Source organism: Salvelinus namaycush, chromosome 5 (assembly GCF_016432855.1).
Source record: "Salvelinus namaycush isolate Seneca chromosome 5, SaNama_1.0, whole genome shotgun sequence".
Lineage (NCBI taxonomy): Eukaryota > Metazoa > Chordata > Actinopteri > Salmoniformes > Salmonidae > Salvelinus > Salvelinus namaycush.
In genome coordinates this window covers 29,739,434-29,753,125 of record NC_052311.1, presented here as the reverse complement: position 1 = coordinate 29,753,125, position 13,692 = coordinate 29,739,434, and the positions used below count along the sequence as shown (strand labels likewise).

General features: G+C 43.0%; 4 protein-coding genes across 4 annotated transcripts; all 4 read right to left on the bottom strand.

Moving 5' to 3' along the window:
• Window positions 1-451: 451 nt before the first annotated feature.
• LOC120047051 (protocadherin alpha-3-like) lies at window positions 452-3,048 on the bottom strand. The gene is made up of 2 exons (XM_038992597.1): window positions 673-3,048; window positions 452-487 (listed from the first exon to the last, which is right to left on the bottom strand). Exons 1-2 carry the CDS (start codon window positions 3,046-3,048, stop codon window positions 452-454), a joined length of 2,412 nt encoding a protein of 803 aa, XP_038848525.1.
• A 462-nt stretch (window positions 3,049-3,510) lies between these two features.
• On the bottom strand, window positions 3,511-6,747 carry LOC120047050 (protocadherin alpha-2-like). Its single transcript, XM_038992596.1, has 3 exons — window positions 4,382-6,747; window positions 3,683-3,728; window positions 3,511-3,525 (listed from the first exon to the last, which is right to left on the bottom strand). The coding sequence occupies exons 1-3, from the start codon at window positions 6,745-6,747 to the stop codon at window positions 3,511-3,513; spliced, it is 2,427 nt and encodes an 808-aa protein (XP_038848524.1).
• Window positions 6,748-7,192: 445 nt separating this feature from the next.
• Window positions 7,193-10,258, bottom strand: LOC120047049 (protocadherin alpha-4-like). Its single transcript, XM_038992595.1, has 2 exons — window positions 7,889-10,258; window positions 7,193-7,207 (listed from the first exon to the last, which is right to left on the bottom strand). Exons 1-2 carry the CDS (start codon window positions 10,256-10,258, stop codon window positions 7,193-7,195), a joined length of 2,385 nt encoding a protein of 794 aa, XP_038848523.1.
• A 929-nt stretch (window positions 10,259-11,187) lies between these two features.
• LOC120047048 (protocadherin alpha-2-like) lies at window positions 11,188-13,587 on the bottom strand. Its single transcript, XM_038992594.1, has one exon. It carries the CDS (start codon window positions 13,585-13,587, stop codon window positions 11,188-11,190), a length of 2,400 nt encoding a protein of 799 aa, XP_038848522.1.
• Between the last annotated feature and the right edge of the window lie 105 nt (window positions 13,588-13,692).

Below are 13,692 nucleotides of genomic sequence, written 5' to 3'. Positions count from 1 at the left end.
CTAATATCAATCTCAATATTTTTTGCTCAACCTTTATTTTTTAGGCAAGTCAGTTGAGAACAAATTCTTATTTACAATGACGGCCTACTCCGCCCAAACCCTAAACTTGACGACGCTTGGCTAATTGTGCGCAGCCCTATGGAACTCCCAATCACGTCTGGTCGTGATACAGCTTGGAATCGAACAAGGGTCTGTAGTGACGCCTCTCGCACTGAAATGCAGTGCTTTAGACCGGTGCGCCACTCGGGAGATGTAGCTGCATATTTCCCATACGTTGTATACGTTCCTGCCTATTTACTCACAATATCCTATACATACATTACACTTTGCTGGGGACTGACACATTTACACATTTGAGAAGTGCAACATTTCTGTAGCCTATAGCATCATAGAAAGCCAATCACAAGTCATAAAGCATTGCAGGCTTGGCGCGAATCTTTAGCTTCGAAGTTTAGCGCGCCTTCAGAACCATGGACAGCAACGCCCACTTTATGAAGCCAGGAGGCCACACATGCAGTGCAAAACAATGTCAATGTGAAAACTTTGGAGAGGATGGCTGTTTTCAAAGTAAGAGCGACTTTGAAAACAATATTCTTTGACTGCGAGTTCAAAGGATTAAAACATATATAATTCAATATAAAATGTATAGGCCGGTTTATGTAGAGATCTCACCTTGTCTTGGTTGGGTAATGTTTGAGTCCTGTTCAACGTGTCATTTCCATTAATACTGATCAGTTCTGCATCTGCAGGTGGATACGGTGCGGGGAAAACCACTACGTCACTCTTCAGTGTGTCTGAGCTGAAACACACGTCATACTGCTGAGTAGATTTAGAGTAAGACCAGCTCCCGTCAGGGTGTGTGGTGATCATTGGGGCGCCGTACCTTTTGAAACTGTCATCTGTATTGTGCCATTTTACAGCGATTAAAATAATGACGCTCAATAAAAATATCACTGACACCGAGGCAATGGCGATCAGCAAATACAGGTTTAAATCAGAGAAGCTCTCCTCCTTTCTCGGTACATTTTTGAATTGAGTCTGTATTTCACCTGTACTTTCAACCACCACTACATCGATAGACACAGTCGCTGACAGTGAGGGTTCTCCGTTATCAGAAACCAACACCACCAACGGGTGAGTTTTCAGGTCATTGTCACTCATTCGCCTCTTAGTCCTTAGTTCCCCGGTGCTGGTTCCGATTCGGAAGAGGTTGGTCCCCTTAGGCTCAGAGATGTGATAAGAAAGCAGCGCATTGTAGCCAGAGTCGGAGTCTACAGCCCTGATCTTGGCCACAAAGTAGCCCGCTTCAGCAGAATAGGGAATGTTCTCAGAGTTAACGGAGCCGTGATCAGAATAGGGCGCGAGAATCCCAGGTCTGTTGTCATTCTCATCCAGAATAAAAACGTTCACAGTCACGTTGCTGCTGAGCGGAGGAATACCAGAGTCTGTGGCCTGAACTTTAAACTGGAACTTTTTTATCTCCTCATAGTTAAAAGACTGAAGACTGATTATATCTCCTGTATCTGAGTTTATATTTACAGCTGATGATATTGAAACACTTTTATCTAATAATGAATATGTCACTTTTGCATTTTCATCTGAATCTGGATCAAAAGCAGACGTCGTATAAATGACGTCACCTACCGGACTGTTCTCTTTCACATAAACATTAATAATTGATTCTGAGAAGCGAGGAGTGTTGTCATTCACATCAGAAACGTCTACAGTAATAACTCTGGTGCTGGAGAGAGGAGGGGTCCCTTCATCCGTAGCTGTGATGGTGACATTGTACTGAGCAGTGCTCTCCCTATCAAGAGGCCCGTCTACCACTAAAGAATAATCGTTTTTGTAGTTCGACTTTAGTTTGAAAGGGACAGACCCTACAAGATTACAGTTGGTGAGGCCATTTTTACCTCCATCTTTATCATTTACCGTGACCAAGGCGACCACAGACATTAACTCAGCATCCTCTCTCACTGGGCTCATAAGTGACGTCACGGATATTTCAGGGGTATTGTCATTAACATCAATAACTTCCACTAACACTTTACCATGGGCACTGCGAGGAGAGTGCCCACGATCTGACACCTGCACACGAATTTCGTATGCAGCGTTTTCCTCATAATCTAACTTCCCCTTAAGTTTAATTTCACCTGTGTCTGAATTGATGGAAAATGTATCGGCAGGGTTAAAATGTCCCCGTTCAATGAAAGAATAAACAAGATCACCATTTACCCCCTCATCTAAATCAGTGGCGGTGATTGTTAATATAGATGACGCAAAGGCAACGTTTTCAGAAACACATGCCTTGTAAAGGGATTGGCTAAATACTGGCGTATTGTCATTTACATCCATTACGTTAACAATAATCTGTAACGTTCCGGATCTTGGAGGATTTCCTCCATCTACAGCGGTCAGGGTGAGCTGGATAACGGGCTGTTTCTCTCGGTCTAAAGCTTTCTGCAGCACTAACTCAGCAGACACACTCTGCTCTCCACCGCTCTGTACATCCAGGGAGAAGTATTCATTCGGGCTCAGCTTGTAGCTCTTTACCGAGTTACTGCCCGTATCTGCGTCATTGGCTACCGGTAGAAGGTATCTCTCACCGGGATATGAGGATTCTGAAATATTTAATAATTTCACGGTTTCACGAAAAGATGGTGCATTGTCATTTATGTCAAAGATATTCACCTCTATACGGTGGAGCTGCGTAGGATGGCTCAATATGGCCTGTATGTTTAGCGAACACTTTACCGTATTCGGACAAAGCTCCTCTCTGTCTAGCCTCTCGTTAACATATAGAATTCCTGTTTTCAAATTCGCCTCGAAATACCTCTTAGGCCTACTGTGTCCCGATACAATCCTTAGACCCCTCGACTCCAGTTCGTGTACATTAAGGTTCAAATCCTTAGCGAGATTCCCCACAAACGTGCCTTTGTCCACCTCCTCTGAAACGGAGTAAGAGATCTGCGCTGCAGACCAGTCAAATAAACAAAGCAACGCGACGCACTGAATCCAAACGATTTCTCTTTGTCGTTGACTACCCATCTCTGCTTGTAAAAAAAATGTATCCCAATAGAAAAGTCACATATCCATGAATTTCCAAAAAGTATATTGTAGAGATCCTCTACACAGCCGAGACCTCTCCACCTCACCACCGTTCGAGATTTTCTGATCGCAAAGCTCTCGGGAGTGGTGACGAAATTCTCTTTCTTATTAAGAGAGGAGGAGTCATAGAATATCAGCGACGACATTCATTTCTGTGGTCTATAGCGACACCGTGTGTTGCTGTTATACATTGCCTATATTACACGTGTAAAATAAGATCCTATAGTAGATCTTTCACTTGTTGTTAGAATTTCACTCACGTTAGAATACTGAGAATACTCGTGTTGGACATTTACTACCCGAAATGCCTAGCTATGTATTTAAAAGGACAAACGTTCTGTTCAATGCAAAACGCAGGAAAGTAGCTAAAGAAAGGTCAACCTCATATAGTAAAATAAATGTTCACACAGTCATGTCCTGATAACAATGACAGAAGTCATGATAAAGACTCACACGGGATATTGCTATGCTAAGCTCAAGTGTAACACCGTGACGCTCTCAAGACTGCAAAGAAACACCTCAAACGTGAATTCCCAAATTGCATCTATTCCATTACACCAGTGACAAGTATTACGTAAAAAAAAACAGTGCCCCAATCAGCAGAGATCAAAAACGGTTTCAACACCATGGACAGCATTCTGTAAGATTTTACCGCTTACTGAACATAGATAGACCTTTGGAAACAAATATAGGCCTACGGGTTGAAATGGACAAATATACGACAGTATGCACATTTAGGCGTTCAATGTCGATGATAATGATGTAGCCTATATCATCAATCTGCAATATGATGCATACTTATGTAACGGATGTCAAATGGCTAGCGCACCACCACTAACTAGCTAGCCATTTCACATCCGTTACACTTACATTTCCCATATGTTCCACCTTATTTTCTCGCAATACTCTACGTATACAAATGCTAGGGTGAGAAAATTTTACAAATTCGTCAAGATGAAACACTATTGAGAAGTGTCGTGGAAAGCCATTTATTCATACGTCAGAGAGCATTGAACGCTTCGCGCGAATCTTCATTTCAGAAGATTAGCACACCTCCAGAACCAGGGACAGCAAATCTCGCTGTATGAAGCCAGGAGGCCAAAGGCATAGTGCCAAACAAATCCATTGTGATAATTCTGAAGTGGATGGCTCTTTTCAAGGTAAGAGGAACTTTGAAAACAGTTATCTTTGACTACGGGGAGATCAAAGGAGTAATTCATGAAGCAATACTTCGATAGGCAAATAGGCTCGTTTATGTATAGATCTTACCTTGTCCTTGTTGGGTAATGTCTGAGTCCTGTCAAACGTGTCATTTCCATTAATACTGATCAGTTCTGCATCTGCAGGTGGATACGGTGCGGGGAAAACCACTACGTCACTCTTCAGTGTGTCTGAGTTGAAACACACGTCATACTGCTGAGTAGATTTAGAGTAAGACCAGCTCCCGTCAGGGTGTGTGGTGATCACTGGGGCGCCGTACCTTTTGAAACTGTCGTCTGTCCTGAAGCATTTTACAGCGATTAAACTGATCAGGCTCAGGAAAAATATCACTGACACCGAGGCAATGGCGATCAGCAAATACAGGTTTAAATCAGAGAAGCTCTCGTCCTTTCTCTGTACGTTTTTGAAATGAGTCTGGATTTCACCTGTACTTTCAACCACCACTACATCAATAGACACAGTCGCTGACAGTGAGGGTTCTCCGTTATCAGAAACCAACACCACCAACGGGTGAGTTTTCAGGTCATTGTCACTCATTCGCCTCTTAGTCCTTAGTTCCCCGGTGCTGGTTCCGATTCGGAAGAGGTTGGTTCCCTTGGGCTCAGAGATGTGATAAGAAAGCAGCGCATTGTAGCCAGAGTCGGAGTCTACAGCCCTGATCTTGGCCACAAAGTAGCCCGCTTCAGCAGAATAGGGAATGTTCTCATTGTTAACGGAGCCGTGATCAGAATAGGGCGCGAGAATCCCAGGACTGTTGTCATTCTCATCCAGAATAAAAACGTTCACAGTCACGTTGCTGCAGAGCGGAGGAACACCAGAGTCTGTAGCCTGAACTTTAAAACTGAATGTTTTTATCTCCTCATAGTTAAAAGACTGAAGACTGACTATATCTCCTGTATCTGAGTTTATATTTACAGAAGATGATATTGAAACACTTGTGTCTAATAATGAATACGTCATCTTTGCATTTTCATCTGAATCTGGATCAAAAGCAGACATCGTATAAATGACGTCACCTACCGGACTGTTCTCTTTGACATAAATATTTATAATGGGTTCTGAGAAGCGAGGAGCGTTGTCATTCACATCAGAAACGCGCACAGTAATAACGCTGGTGCTGGAGAGAGGCGGGGTCCCTCCATCCGTAACTGTGACAGTGACATTGTACTGAGCAGTGCTCTCTCTGTCAAGAGGCCCGTCTACCACTAACGAAAAATAGTTTTTATAGTTCGACTTTAATTTAAAAGGAACAGAGCCAACAAGTTTACAGTTGGTGAGGCCGTTTTTCCCTCCATCTTTATCTATCACAGTTACCAAGGCGACCACTGTCCCCATTTCACTATCCTCTTTCACTGGGCTCATAAGTGACGTCACCGAGACTTCAGGGGCATTGTCGTTGACATCAATAACTTCTACCAACACTTTAGAATAACCACTGCGGGGTGAGGGACCTTGGTCAGTTGCTTGCACCCGGATTTCATACGCAGCATTTGCTTCATGATCCAAATTCGCCTTTACAGTCATTTCCCCAGTGTCTGGATTTAGGGCAAATATATCAGCAGGATTCAGATTCCCACGCTCAACGAATGAATACACAAGTTTACTATGTAGTCCTTCGTCTAAATCAGTAGCACTGAGTTTTAAGACTGTGGTCCCAAAAGGTATATTCTCAAGCACACTGACCTTATACAGCGGCTTGCTAAATGAGGGTGAATTATCATTAGAATCTATGACATTTACAACAATAGGCAACGTTCCGGATTGTGGAGGTTTTCCTCCATCTACAGCGGTCAGTGTGAGCTGGATCACAGGCTGTTTCTCTCGGTCTAAAGCTTTCTGCAGCACTAACTCAGCAGACACACTCTGCTCTCCACCGCTCTGTACATCCAGGGAAAAGTGTTCATTCGGGCTCAGCTTGTAGCTCTTTACCGAGTTACTGCCGGTATCTGCGTCATTCGCTATTGGTAGTGGGTATCGCTCGCCGGGGTATGAAGATTCAGATATGTTAAAAGTAGCAACCTTTTTAATGAATGACGGAGAATTGTCATTGATGTCTAAAATATTCACCTCAATGCGGTGGAGAAGCATAGGATGGCTCAATATGGCCTCTATATTTAGAGAGCACTTTACCGTATTCGGACAAAGCTCCTCTCTGTCTATTCTCTCGTTAACGAACAGTACTCCTGTTTTCAGATTCGCATCAAAATAGCTCTTACTGTGTCCCGATACAATCCTTAGACCCCTCGACTCCAGTTCCTGTACTTTAAGGTTTAAATCCTTAGCGAGATTCCCCACAAACGTGCCTTTGTCCACCTCCTCTGAAACGGAGTAAGAGATCTGCGCTGCAGACCAGTCAAATAAACAAAGCAACGCGACACACTGAATCCAAACGCTTTCTCTTTGTCTTCGACGACCCATCGCTGCTTGTACAAAGTAAATTAATCCAATAGAAAATATTCACATATCAATGAAACCTAAAAAATAAAAATAATAATCAGTTAGAGAGATTCTGTACACAACCCCGCCCTCTCAGTCTCACCACCATTCGAGTGTCTCTTGACAAAGGCGCTCGAGACTGGTGACTCTATTCTCTTTATCATTCAGAGAGGAGGAGTCATAGAATATCAAATTCTGTGGTCTATAGCGACATCGTGTGTTGTTCATAGCCTATATTACTCATGTAATAAGAGTGTATATTATTTGACTAGTTAGAATACGGAGGTAAACTCCAGTGGACAATCTCGTGTTGGACATCAGCTACACGGAATGACTATGTCTTTATTAAAGGACAAGCGTTCTATGCAATGCAAAACACGGGGAAAGTAGCCAACGAAAGGTCAACCCAATATAATGAAACAAATGTTCAGATGGTCATGTTCTGATAACATTGACAGAAGCTAGAACAATCAACGAGGAGTAAAGACCGAAGGGATATCGATATGCTAAGCTCAAGGGGTTAACAGTGTGATGCGCGCTAGACTGCAAAGTGAGAAAAACGTTGCATCCATTCCATTACACCAGTGACAAGCATTCGTCTAAAGAGAACACTGCTCCCATCAGCGGAGAGAAAAAACGGTTTCAGCACCATGGAAAGCTTTCACCGCTTACTGAACATAGACCGTTGGAAACAAATGCGGTTGACATGGATACACAATAGGCATATGTACCTTTAGGCTGATAATGTCAATAGCGGTTGTGTAGCCTATATCATCAATCTGAAAAATGATACATCTGTATATTTCCCATACGTTGAATACGTTCCTGTCTTTTTTCTCACTATACCCTAAATACTTACGACTTTGCTGGGGTTATGCACATGGAAACGCTCAGCTCTGAAGTTTAGCGCACTTTCAGAACCATAGACAGCAACACTCCCGTTATGAAGCCAGGAGGCCATTCACACAGTGAAAAACAAAGCCAATATAAAATCTCTTGAGTGGAAGGATGTTATCAACGTAATAGCAACTTTGAAAGCAATATTCTTTGACTGAGAGTTCAAAGGAGTAAACAAATATGTTTCAACGTAAGATGTATAGGTTAGTTTATGTAGAGATCTCACCTTGTCTTGGTTGGGTAATGTTTGAGTCCTGTCAAACGTGTCATTTCCATTAATACTGATCAGTTCTGCCTCTGCAGGTGGATACGGTGCGGGGAAAACCACTACGTCACTCTTCAGTGTGTCTGAACTGAAACACACGTCATACTGCTGAGTAGATTTAGAGTAAGACCAGCTCCCGTCAGGGTGTGTGGTGATCACTGGGGCGCCGTACCTTCTGAAACTGTCGTCTGTATTGTAGCATTCTACAGCAATTAAACTAATGACGCTCAATAAAAATATCACTGACACCGAGGCAATGGCGATCAGCAAATACAAGTTTAAATCAGAGAAGCTCTCCTCCTTTCTTGGTACGTTTCTGGATTCAGTCTGGATTTCACCTGTACTTTCAACCACCACTACGTCAATAGACACAGTCGCTGACAGTGAGGGTTCTCCGTTATCAGAAACCAACACGACCAACGGGTGAATTTTCAGGTCACTGTCACTCATTCGCCTCTTAGTCCTTAGTTCCCCTGTGCTGGTTCCGATTCGGAAGAGGCTGGTTCCCTTGGGCTCAGAGATGTGATAAGAAAGCAGCGCATTGTAGCCAGAGTCGGAGTCTACAGCCCTGATCTTGGCCACAAAGTAGCCCGCTTCAGCAGAATAGGGAATGTTCTCAGAGTTAACGGTGCCGTGATCAGAATAGGGCGCGAGAATCCCAGGACTGTTGTCATTCTCATCCAGAATAAAAACGTTCACAGTCACGTTGCTGCTGAGCGGAGGAACACCAGAGTCTGTAGCCTGAACTTTAAACTGGAACTTTTTTATCTCCTCATAGTTAAAAGACTGAAGACTGACTATATCTCCTGTTTCTGAGTTTATATTTACAGCTGATGATATTGAAACACTTTTATCTAATAATGAATACGTCATCTTTGCATTTTCATCTGAATCTGGATCAAAAGAAGACATCTTATAAATGACGTCACCTACCGGACTGTTCTCTTTCACATAAACATTAATAATTGATTCTGAGAAGCGAGGAGCGTTGTCATTCACATCAGAAACGTCTACAGTAATAACTCTGGTGCTGGAGAGAGGCGGAGTCCCTTCATCCGTAGCTTTGATGGTGACATTATACTGAGTAGCACTCTCTCTGTCAAGAGGCCCATCAACCACTAATGAATAATCGTTTTTATAATTCAATTTCAATTTAAAGGGCACTGGCCCAACAAGTTTACTGTTAATGAGGCCATTTTTACCACCATCTTTATCTGTGACTGTCACCAAGGCGACCACTGTCCCTATCTCAGCATCCTCTTTCACGGGGCTCATGAGTGACGTCACATGTATTTCTGGGAAATTGTCATTCAAATCAATTACTTCCACTAATAGTTTCCCGTGTGCACTACGGGGTGATGCGCCTTGGTCTGTCGCCTGCACACGAATTTCATATGCAGGACTTTCCTCATAATTCACATTTCCCTTAACTGTGATTGCTCCAGTGTCTGAATTTATATCAAACATATCAGAGGGGTTCACGTTACCACGTTTGATAAAGGAATATACAACTTTACCGTTGACTCCCTCATCTACATCTGTGGCATTTAGCTGAACCACCTTAGTTCCGAACGGAACATTTTCATTAACGCGAACCATGTACAGCGGCTTACTGAACGTGGGTGAATTATCATTGGCATCAATTACGTTCACTATTATCAGCAATGTCCCAGATCGTGGAGGTTTTCCTCCATCTACAGCGGTCAGTGTGAGCTGGATCACAGGCTGTTTCTCTCGGTCTAAAGCTTTCTGCAGCACTAACTCAGCAGACACACTCTGCTCTCCACCGTTCTGTACATCTAGGGAGAAGTGTTCATTCGGGCTCAGCTTGTAGCTCTTTACCGAGTTACTGCCCGTGTCTGAATCGATTGCTATCGGTAAAAGATATCGCTCGTCTGTGGATGATGATTCAGAAATGTTGAATGAATATAATTTTTCAAGGAAAGATGGTGCATTGTCATTAACGTCTAAAATATTAACCTCAATGCGGTGGAGCTGCGTAGGATGGCTCAATATGGCCTGTATGTTTACCGAACACTTTACCGTATTCGGACAAAGCTCCTCTCTGTCTATTCTCTCGTTAACGAACAGTACTCCTGTTTTCAGATTCGCATCAAAATATCTCTTGCTATGTCCCGATACAATCCTTAGACCCCTCGACTCCAGTTCGTGTACATTAAGGTTCAAATCCTTAGCGAGATTCCCCACAAACGTGCCTTTGTCCACCTCCTCTGAAACGGAGTAAGAGATCTGCGCTGCAGACCAGTCAAATAAACAAAGCAACGCGACGCACTGAATCCAAACGCTTTCTCTTTGTCTTCGACGACCCATCGCTGCTTGTACGAAACGTATTATCCCAGAAATAGAAGTGGCATGTCCATTAAAACCACAAAAATCTGTCATGTAAGAGATCCACACAACCACCCAGTCCTCTTCCTCTCACCACTATTCGAGTGTTTCTCTTGACAAAGCGCTCCCGACACGTGACGGTGTTTTTTTTTTTTTCATTCAGAGAGGAGGAGTCATAGAATATAAGTGACCACTCTCCCATTCCTGGTCTATAGCGACACCATGTGTTTCTTGTTTGATTTAATTCAACGTTTTATACCACATCATTAACTTACTGTGATAGTAGCAAGCAAATAGCAAATATGACTGTATACGTATCCAGTGGCCAATGTTGTATCAACTGTGAATCAACCACATGATAGAGTCCAGTTTGAATACAGGTGCTCAGGTTGGGACGCGTAAAACGGCAAACACTGGGCAACAATTAAAATGAGTATCAATAGTAATTTAAAGTCGTGGGGATAAAGGTAAAGGTTAGTAATGAGGACAGCTGTCAAAGAATCAGGTAACCAAATACAGGAGTCCCTATTGATCGCCCATATAGAAAACTGCCAGATTGAATGTTCCTGGGGAAGACAAAGCACAGAGCTAAAAAGACATTTCAAACCAACTTTCTACATCACTTGAAAATGTCCATTCCACTTTCAACGATTAAAAGTATCGATCCGAAAAGGCCTCTGCCCCTCGAAACCAAAGAACGCTAACTGTTTCAGCACCACGGAGAGCGTCTGTGGTTTCAAAGCGATGTTCTTTTGTACATTTCCTCTCAATTTACTCCCAGAAATATTCTTATACGATATTAAAAACTAAATTGGCCATGCAAACATTTGTATGATAACTCTGAAACCGTTTGATAAATGTCTGTCATTATCGCAAAAACTGCAATAACAAAGCTGGAGTTTAAAAGACATTTACACATTCGTAACGGGTATTCCTCTTACCTTGTCTTTGTTGGGTAATGTTTGAGTCCTGTCAAACGTGTCATTTCCATTAATACTGATCAGTTCTGCATCTGCAGGTGGATACGGTGCGGGGAAAACCACTACGTCACTCTTCATTGTGTCTGAGTTGAAACACACGTCATACTGCTGAGTAGATTTAGAGTAAGACCAGCTCCCGTCAGGGTGTGTGGTGATCACTGGGGCGCCGTACCTTTTGAAACTGTCGTCTGTCCTGAAGCATTTTACAGCTATTAAACTGATCAGGCTCAGGAAAAATATCACTGACACCGAGGCAATGGCGATCAGCAAATACAGGTTTAAATCAGAGAAGCTCTCCTCTATTCTCGGTACGTTTCTGGATTCAGTCTGGATTTCAGTGGTACTTTCAACCACCACTACATCAATAGACACAGTCGCTGACAGTGAGGGTTCTCCGTTATCAGAAATCATCACGACCAACGGGTGAGTTTTCAGGTCATTGTCACTCATTCGCCTCTTAGTCCTTATTTCCCCTGTGCTGGTTCCGATTCGGAAGAGGTTTGTTCCCTTGGGCTCAGAGATGTGATAAGAAAGCAGCGCATTGTAGCCAGAGTCGGAGTCTACAGCCCTGATCTTGGCCACAAAGTAGCCCGCTTCAGCAGAATAGGGAATGTTCTCATTGTTAACGGAGCCGTGATCAGAATAGGGCGCGAGAATCCCAGGACTGTTGTCATTCTCATCCAGAATAAAAACGTTCACAGTCACGTTGCTGCTGAGCGGAGGAATACCAGAGTCTGTGGCCTGAACTTTAAACTGGAACTTTTTTATCTCCTCATAGTTAAAAGACTGAAGACTGACTATATCTCCTGTTTCTGAGTTTATATTTACAGCTGATGATATTGAAACACTTTTACCTAATAATGAATACGTCATCTTTGCATTTTCATCTGAATCTGGATCAAAAGAAGACATCTTATAAATGACGTCACCTACCGGACTGTTCTCTTTGACATAAATATTAATAACGGGATCTGAGAAGCGAGGAGCGTTGTCATTCACATCAGAAACGTCTACAGTAATAACTCTGGTGCTGGAGAGAGGCGGGGTCCCTTCATCCGTGGCTGTGATGGTGACATTATACTGAGTAGCGCGCTCCCTGTCCAGATGCCCGTCTACCACTAACGAATAATCGTTTTTGTGGTTCGACATCAGTTTGAAAGGAACAGAGCCAACAAGTTTACTGTTACTGAAGCCATTTTTACCTCCATCTTTATCTGTAACTGTCACCAAGGCAACCACGGTCCCTATGTCAGCATCCTCCTTTACTGGGTTCATTAACGACGTCACAGATATTTCGGGAGCATTGTCATTGATATCAATAACTTCAACCAACACTTTAGAATAACCACTGCGGGACGAAGGGCCTTGGTCCGTCGCTTGCACACGTAGCTCATATGCTGCATTTTCCTCGTGATCTAAATTCGCATTTACAGTAATCTCACCACTTTGTGAATCTATGGAGAACATGTCTGCATAGTTCACATTTCCACGCTTCATAAAGCTATATACAATGTCAGCGTTTGGACCCTCGTCTAAATCGGTAGCCTCTAACTTCAATAGTTGTGTCCCTAAAGATACATTTTCATTAACACGGACCTTGTAGAGGGATTTGCTAAATGTTGGCGAGTTATCATTGACATCTATTACGTGAACAATGATTTGTGACGTCCCAGACCTGGGAGGTTTTCCACCATCTAGAGCGGTCAGTGTGAGCTGGATAACGGGCTGTTTCTCTCGGTCTAAAGCTTTCTGCAGCACTAACTCAGCCGACACACTCTGCTCTCCGCCGCTCTGTACATCCAGAGAGAAGTATTCATTCGAGCTCAGCTTGTAGCTCTCTACCGAGTTACTTCCCGTATCTGCGTCATTTGCTATAGGTAGAGGGTATCTCTCACCGGGCGAAGAAGATTCAGAAATATTAAATGTATGATACTGTTCAAGGAATGACGGTGCATTGTCATTTACGTCAAGAATATTTAGTTCAATGCGATGAAGAAACATAGGATGGCTCATTATGGCCTGTATATTTAGAGAGCACTTTACCGTATTCGGACAAAGCTCCTCTCTGTCTATTCTCTCGTTAACGAACAGTATCCCCGTTTTCAAATTAACCTCGAAATACTTCTTACTCTGTCCGGAAACAATCTTTAGACCCCTCGACTCGATTTCCTGTACATTAAGGTTTAAATCCTTAGCGAGATTCCCCACAAACGTGCCTTTGTCCACCTCCTCTGAAACGGAGTAAGAGATCTGCGCTGCAGACCAGTCAAACAAACAAAGCAACGCGACGAACTGAATCCAAACGCTTTCTCTTTGTCTTCGACGACCCATCGCTGCGTGTACAAAACAAATTAATCCATAAGTCAAAATCGCATATTCATTAAAACCACAAAACGATCCGTTATACGTATATCAGAAATCCAGTACAGCCCACCC

Bases quoted from the DNA above. Each gene is read 5' to 3' on its own strand.
- LOC120047049 (XM_038992595.1), bottom strand. From the start codon at position 10,258: ATGGGTCGTCGAAGACAAAGAGAAAGCGTTTGGATTCAGTGCGTCGCG.
- LOC120047051 (XM_038992597.1), bottom strand. From the start codon at position 3,048: ATGGGTAGTCAACGACAAAGAGAAATCGTTTGGATTCAGTGCGTCGCG. The intron at 488-672 runs GTGAGATCTCTA...GGCTTCATAAAG, and splicing joins CATTACCCAACCAAGACAAG to TGGGCGTTGCTGTCCATGGT.
- LOC120047050 (XM_038992596.1), bottom strand. From the start codon at position 6,747: ATGGGTCGTCGAAGACAAAGAGAAAGCGTTTGGATTCAGTGTGTCGCG. The intron at 3,729-4,381 runs CAAGGTAAGATC...GTCCATGGTGTT, and splicing joins CAGACATTACCCAACAAGGA to GAAACCGTTTTTGATCTCTG.
- LOC120047048 (XM_038992594.1), bottom strand. From the start codon at position 13,587: ATGGGTCGTCGAAGACAAAGAGAAAGCGTTTGGATTCAGTTCGTCGCG.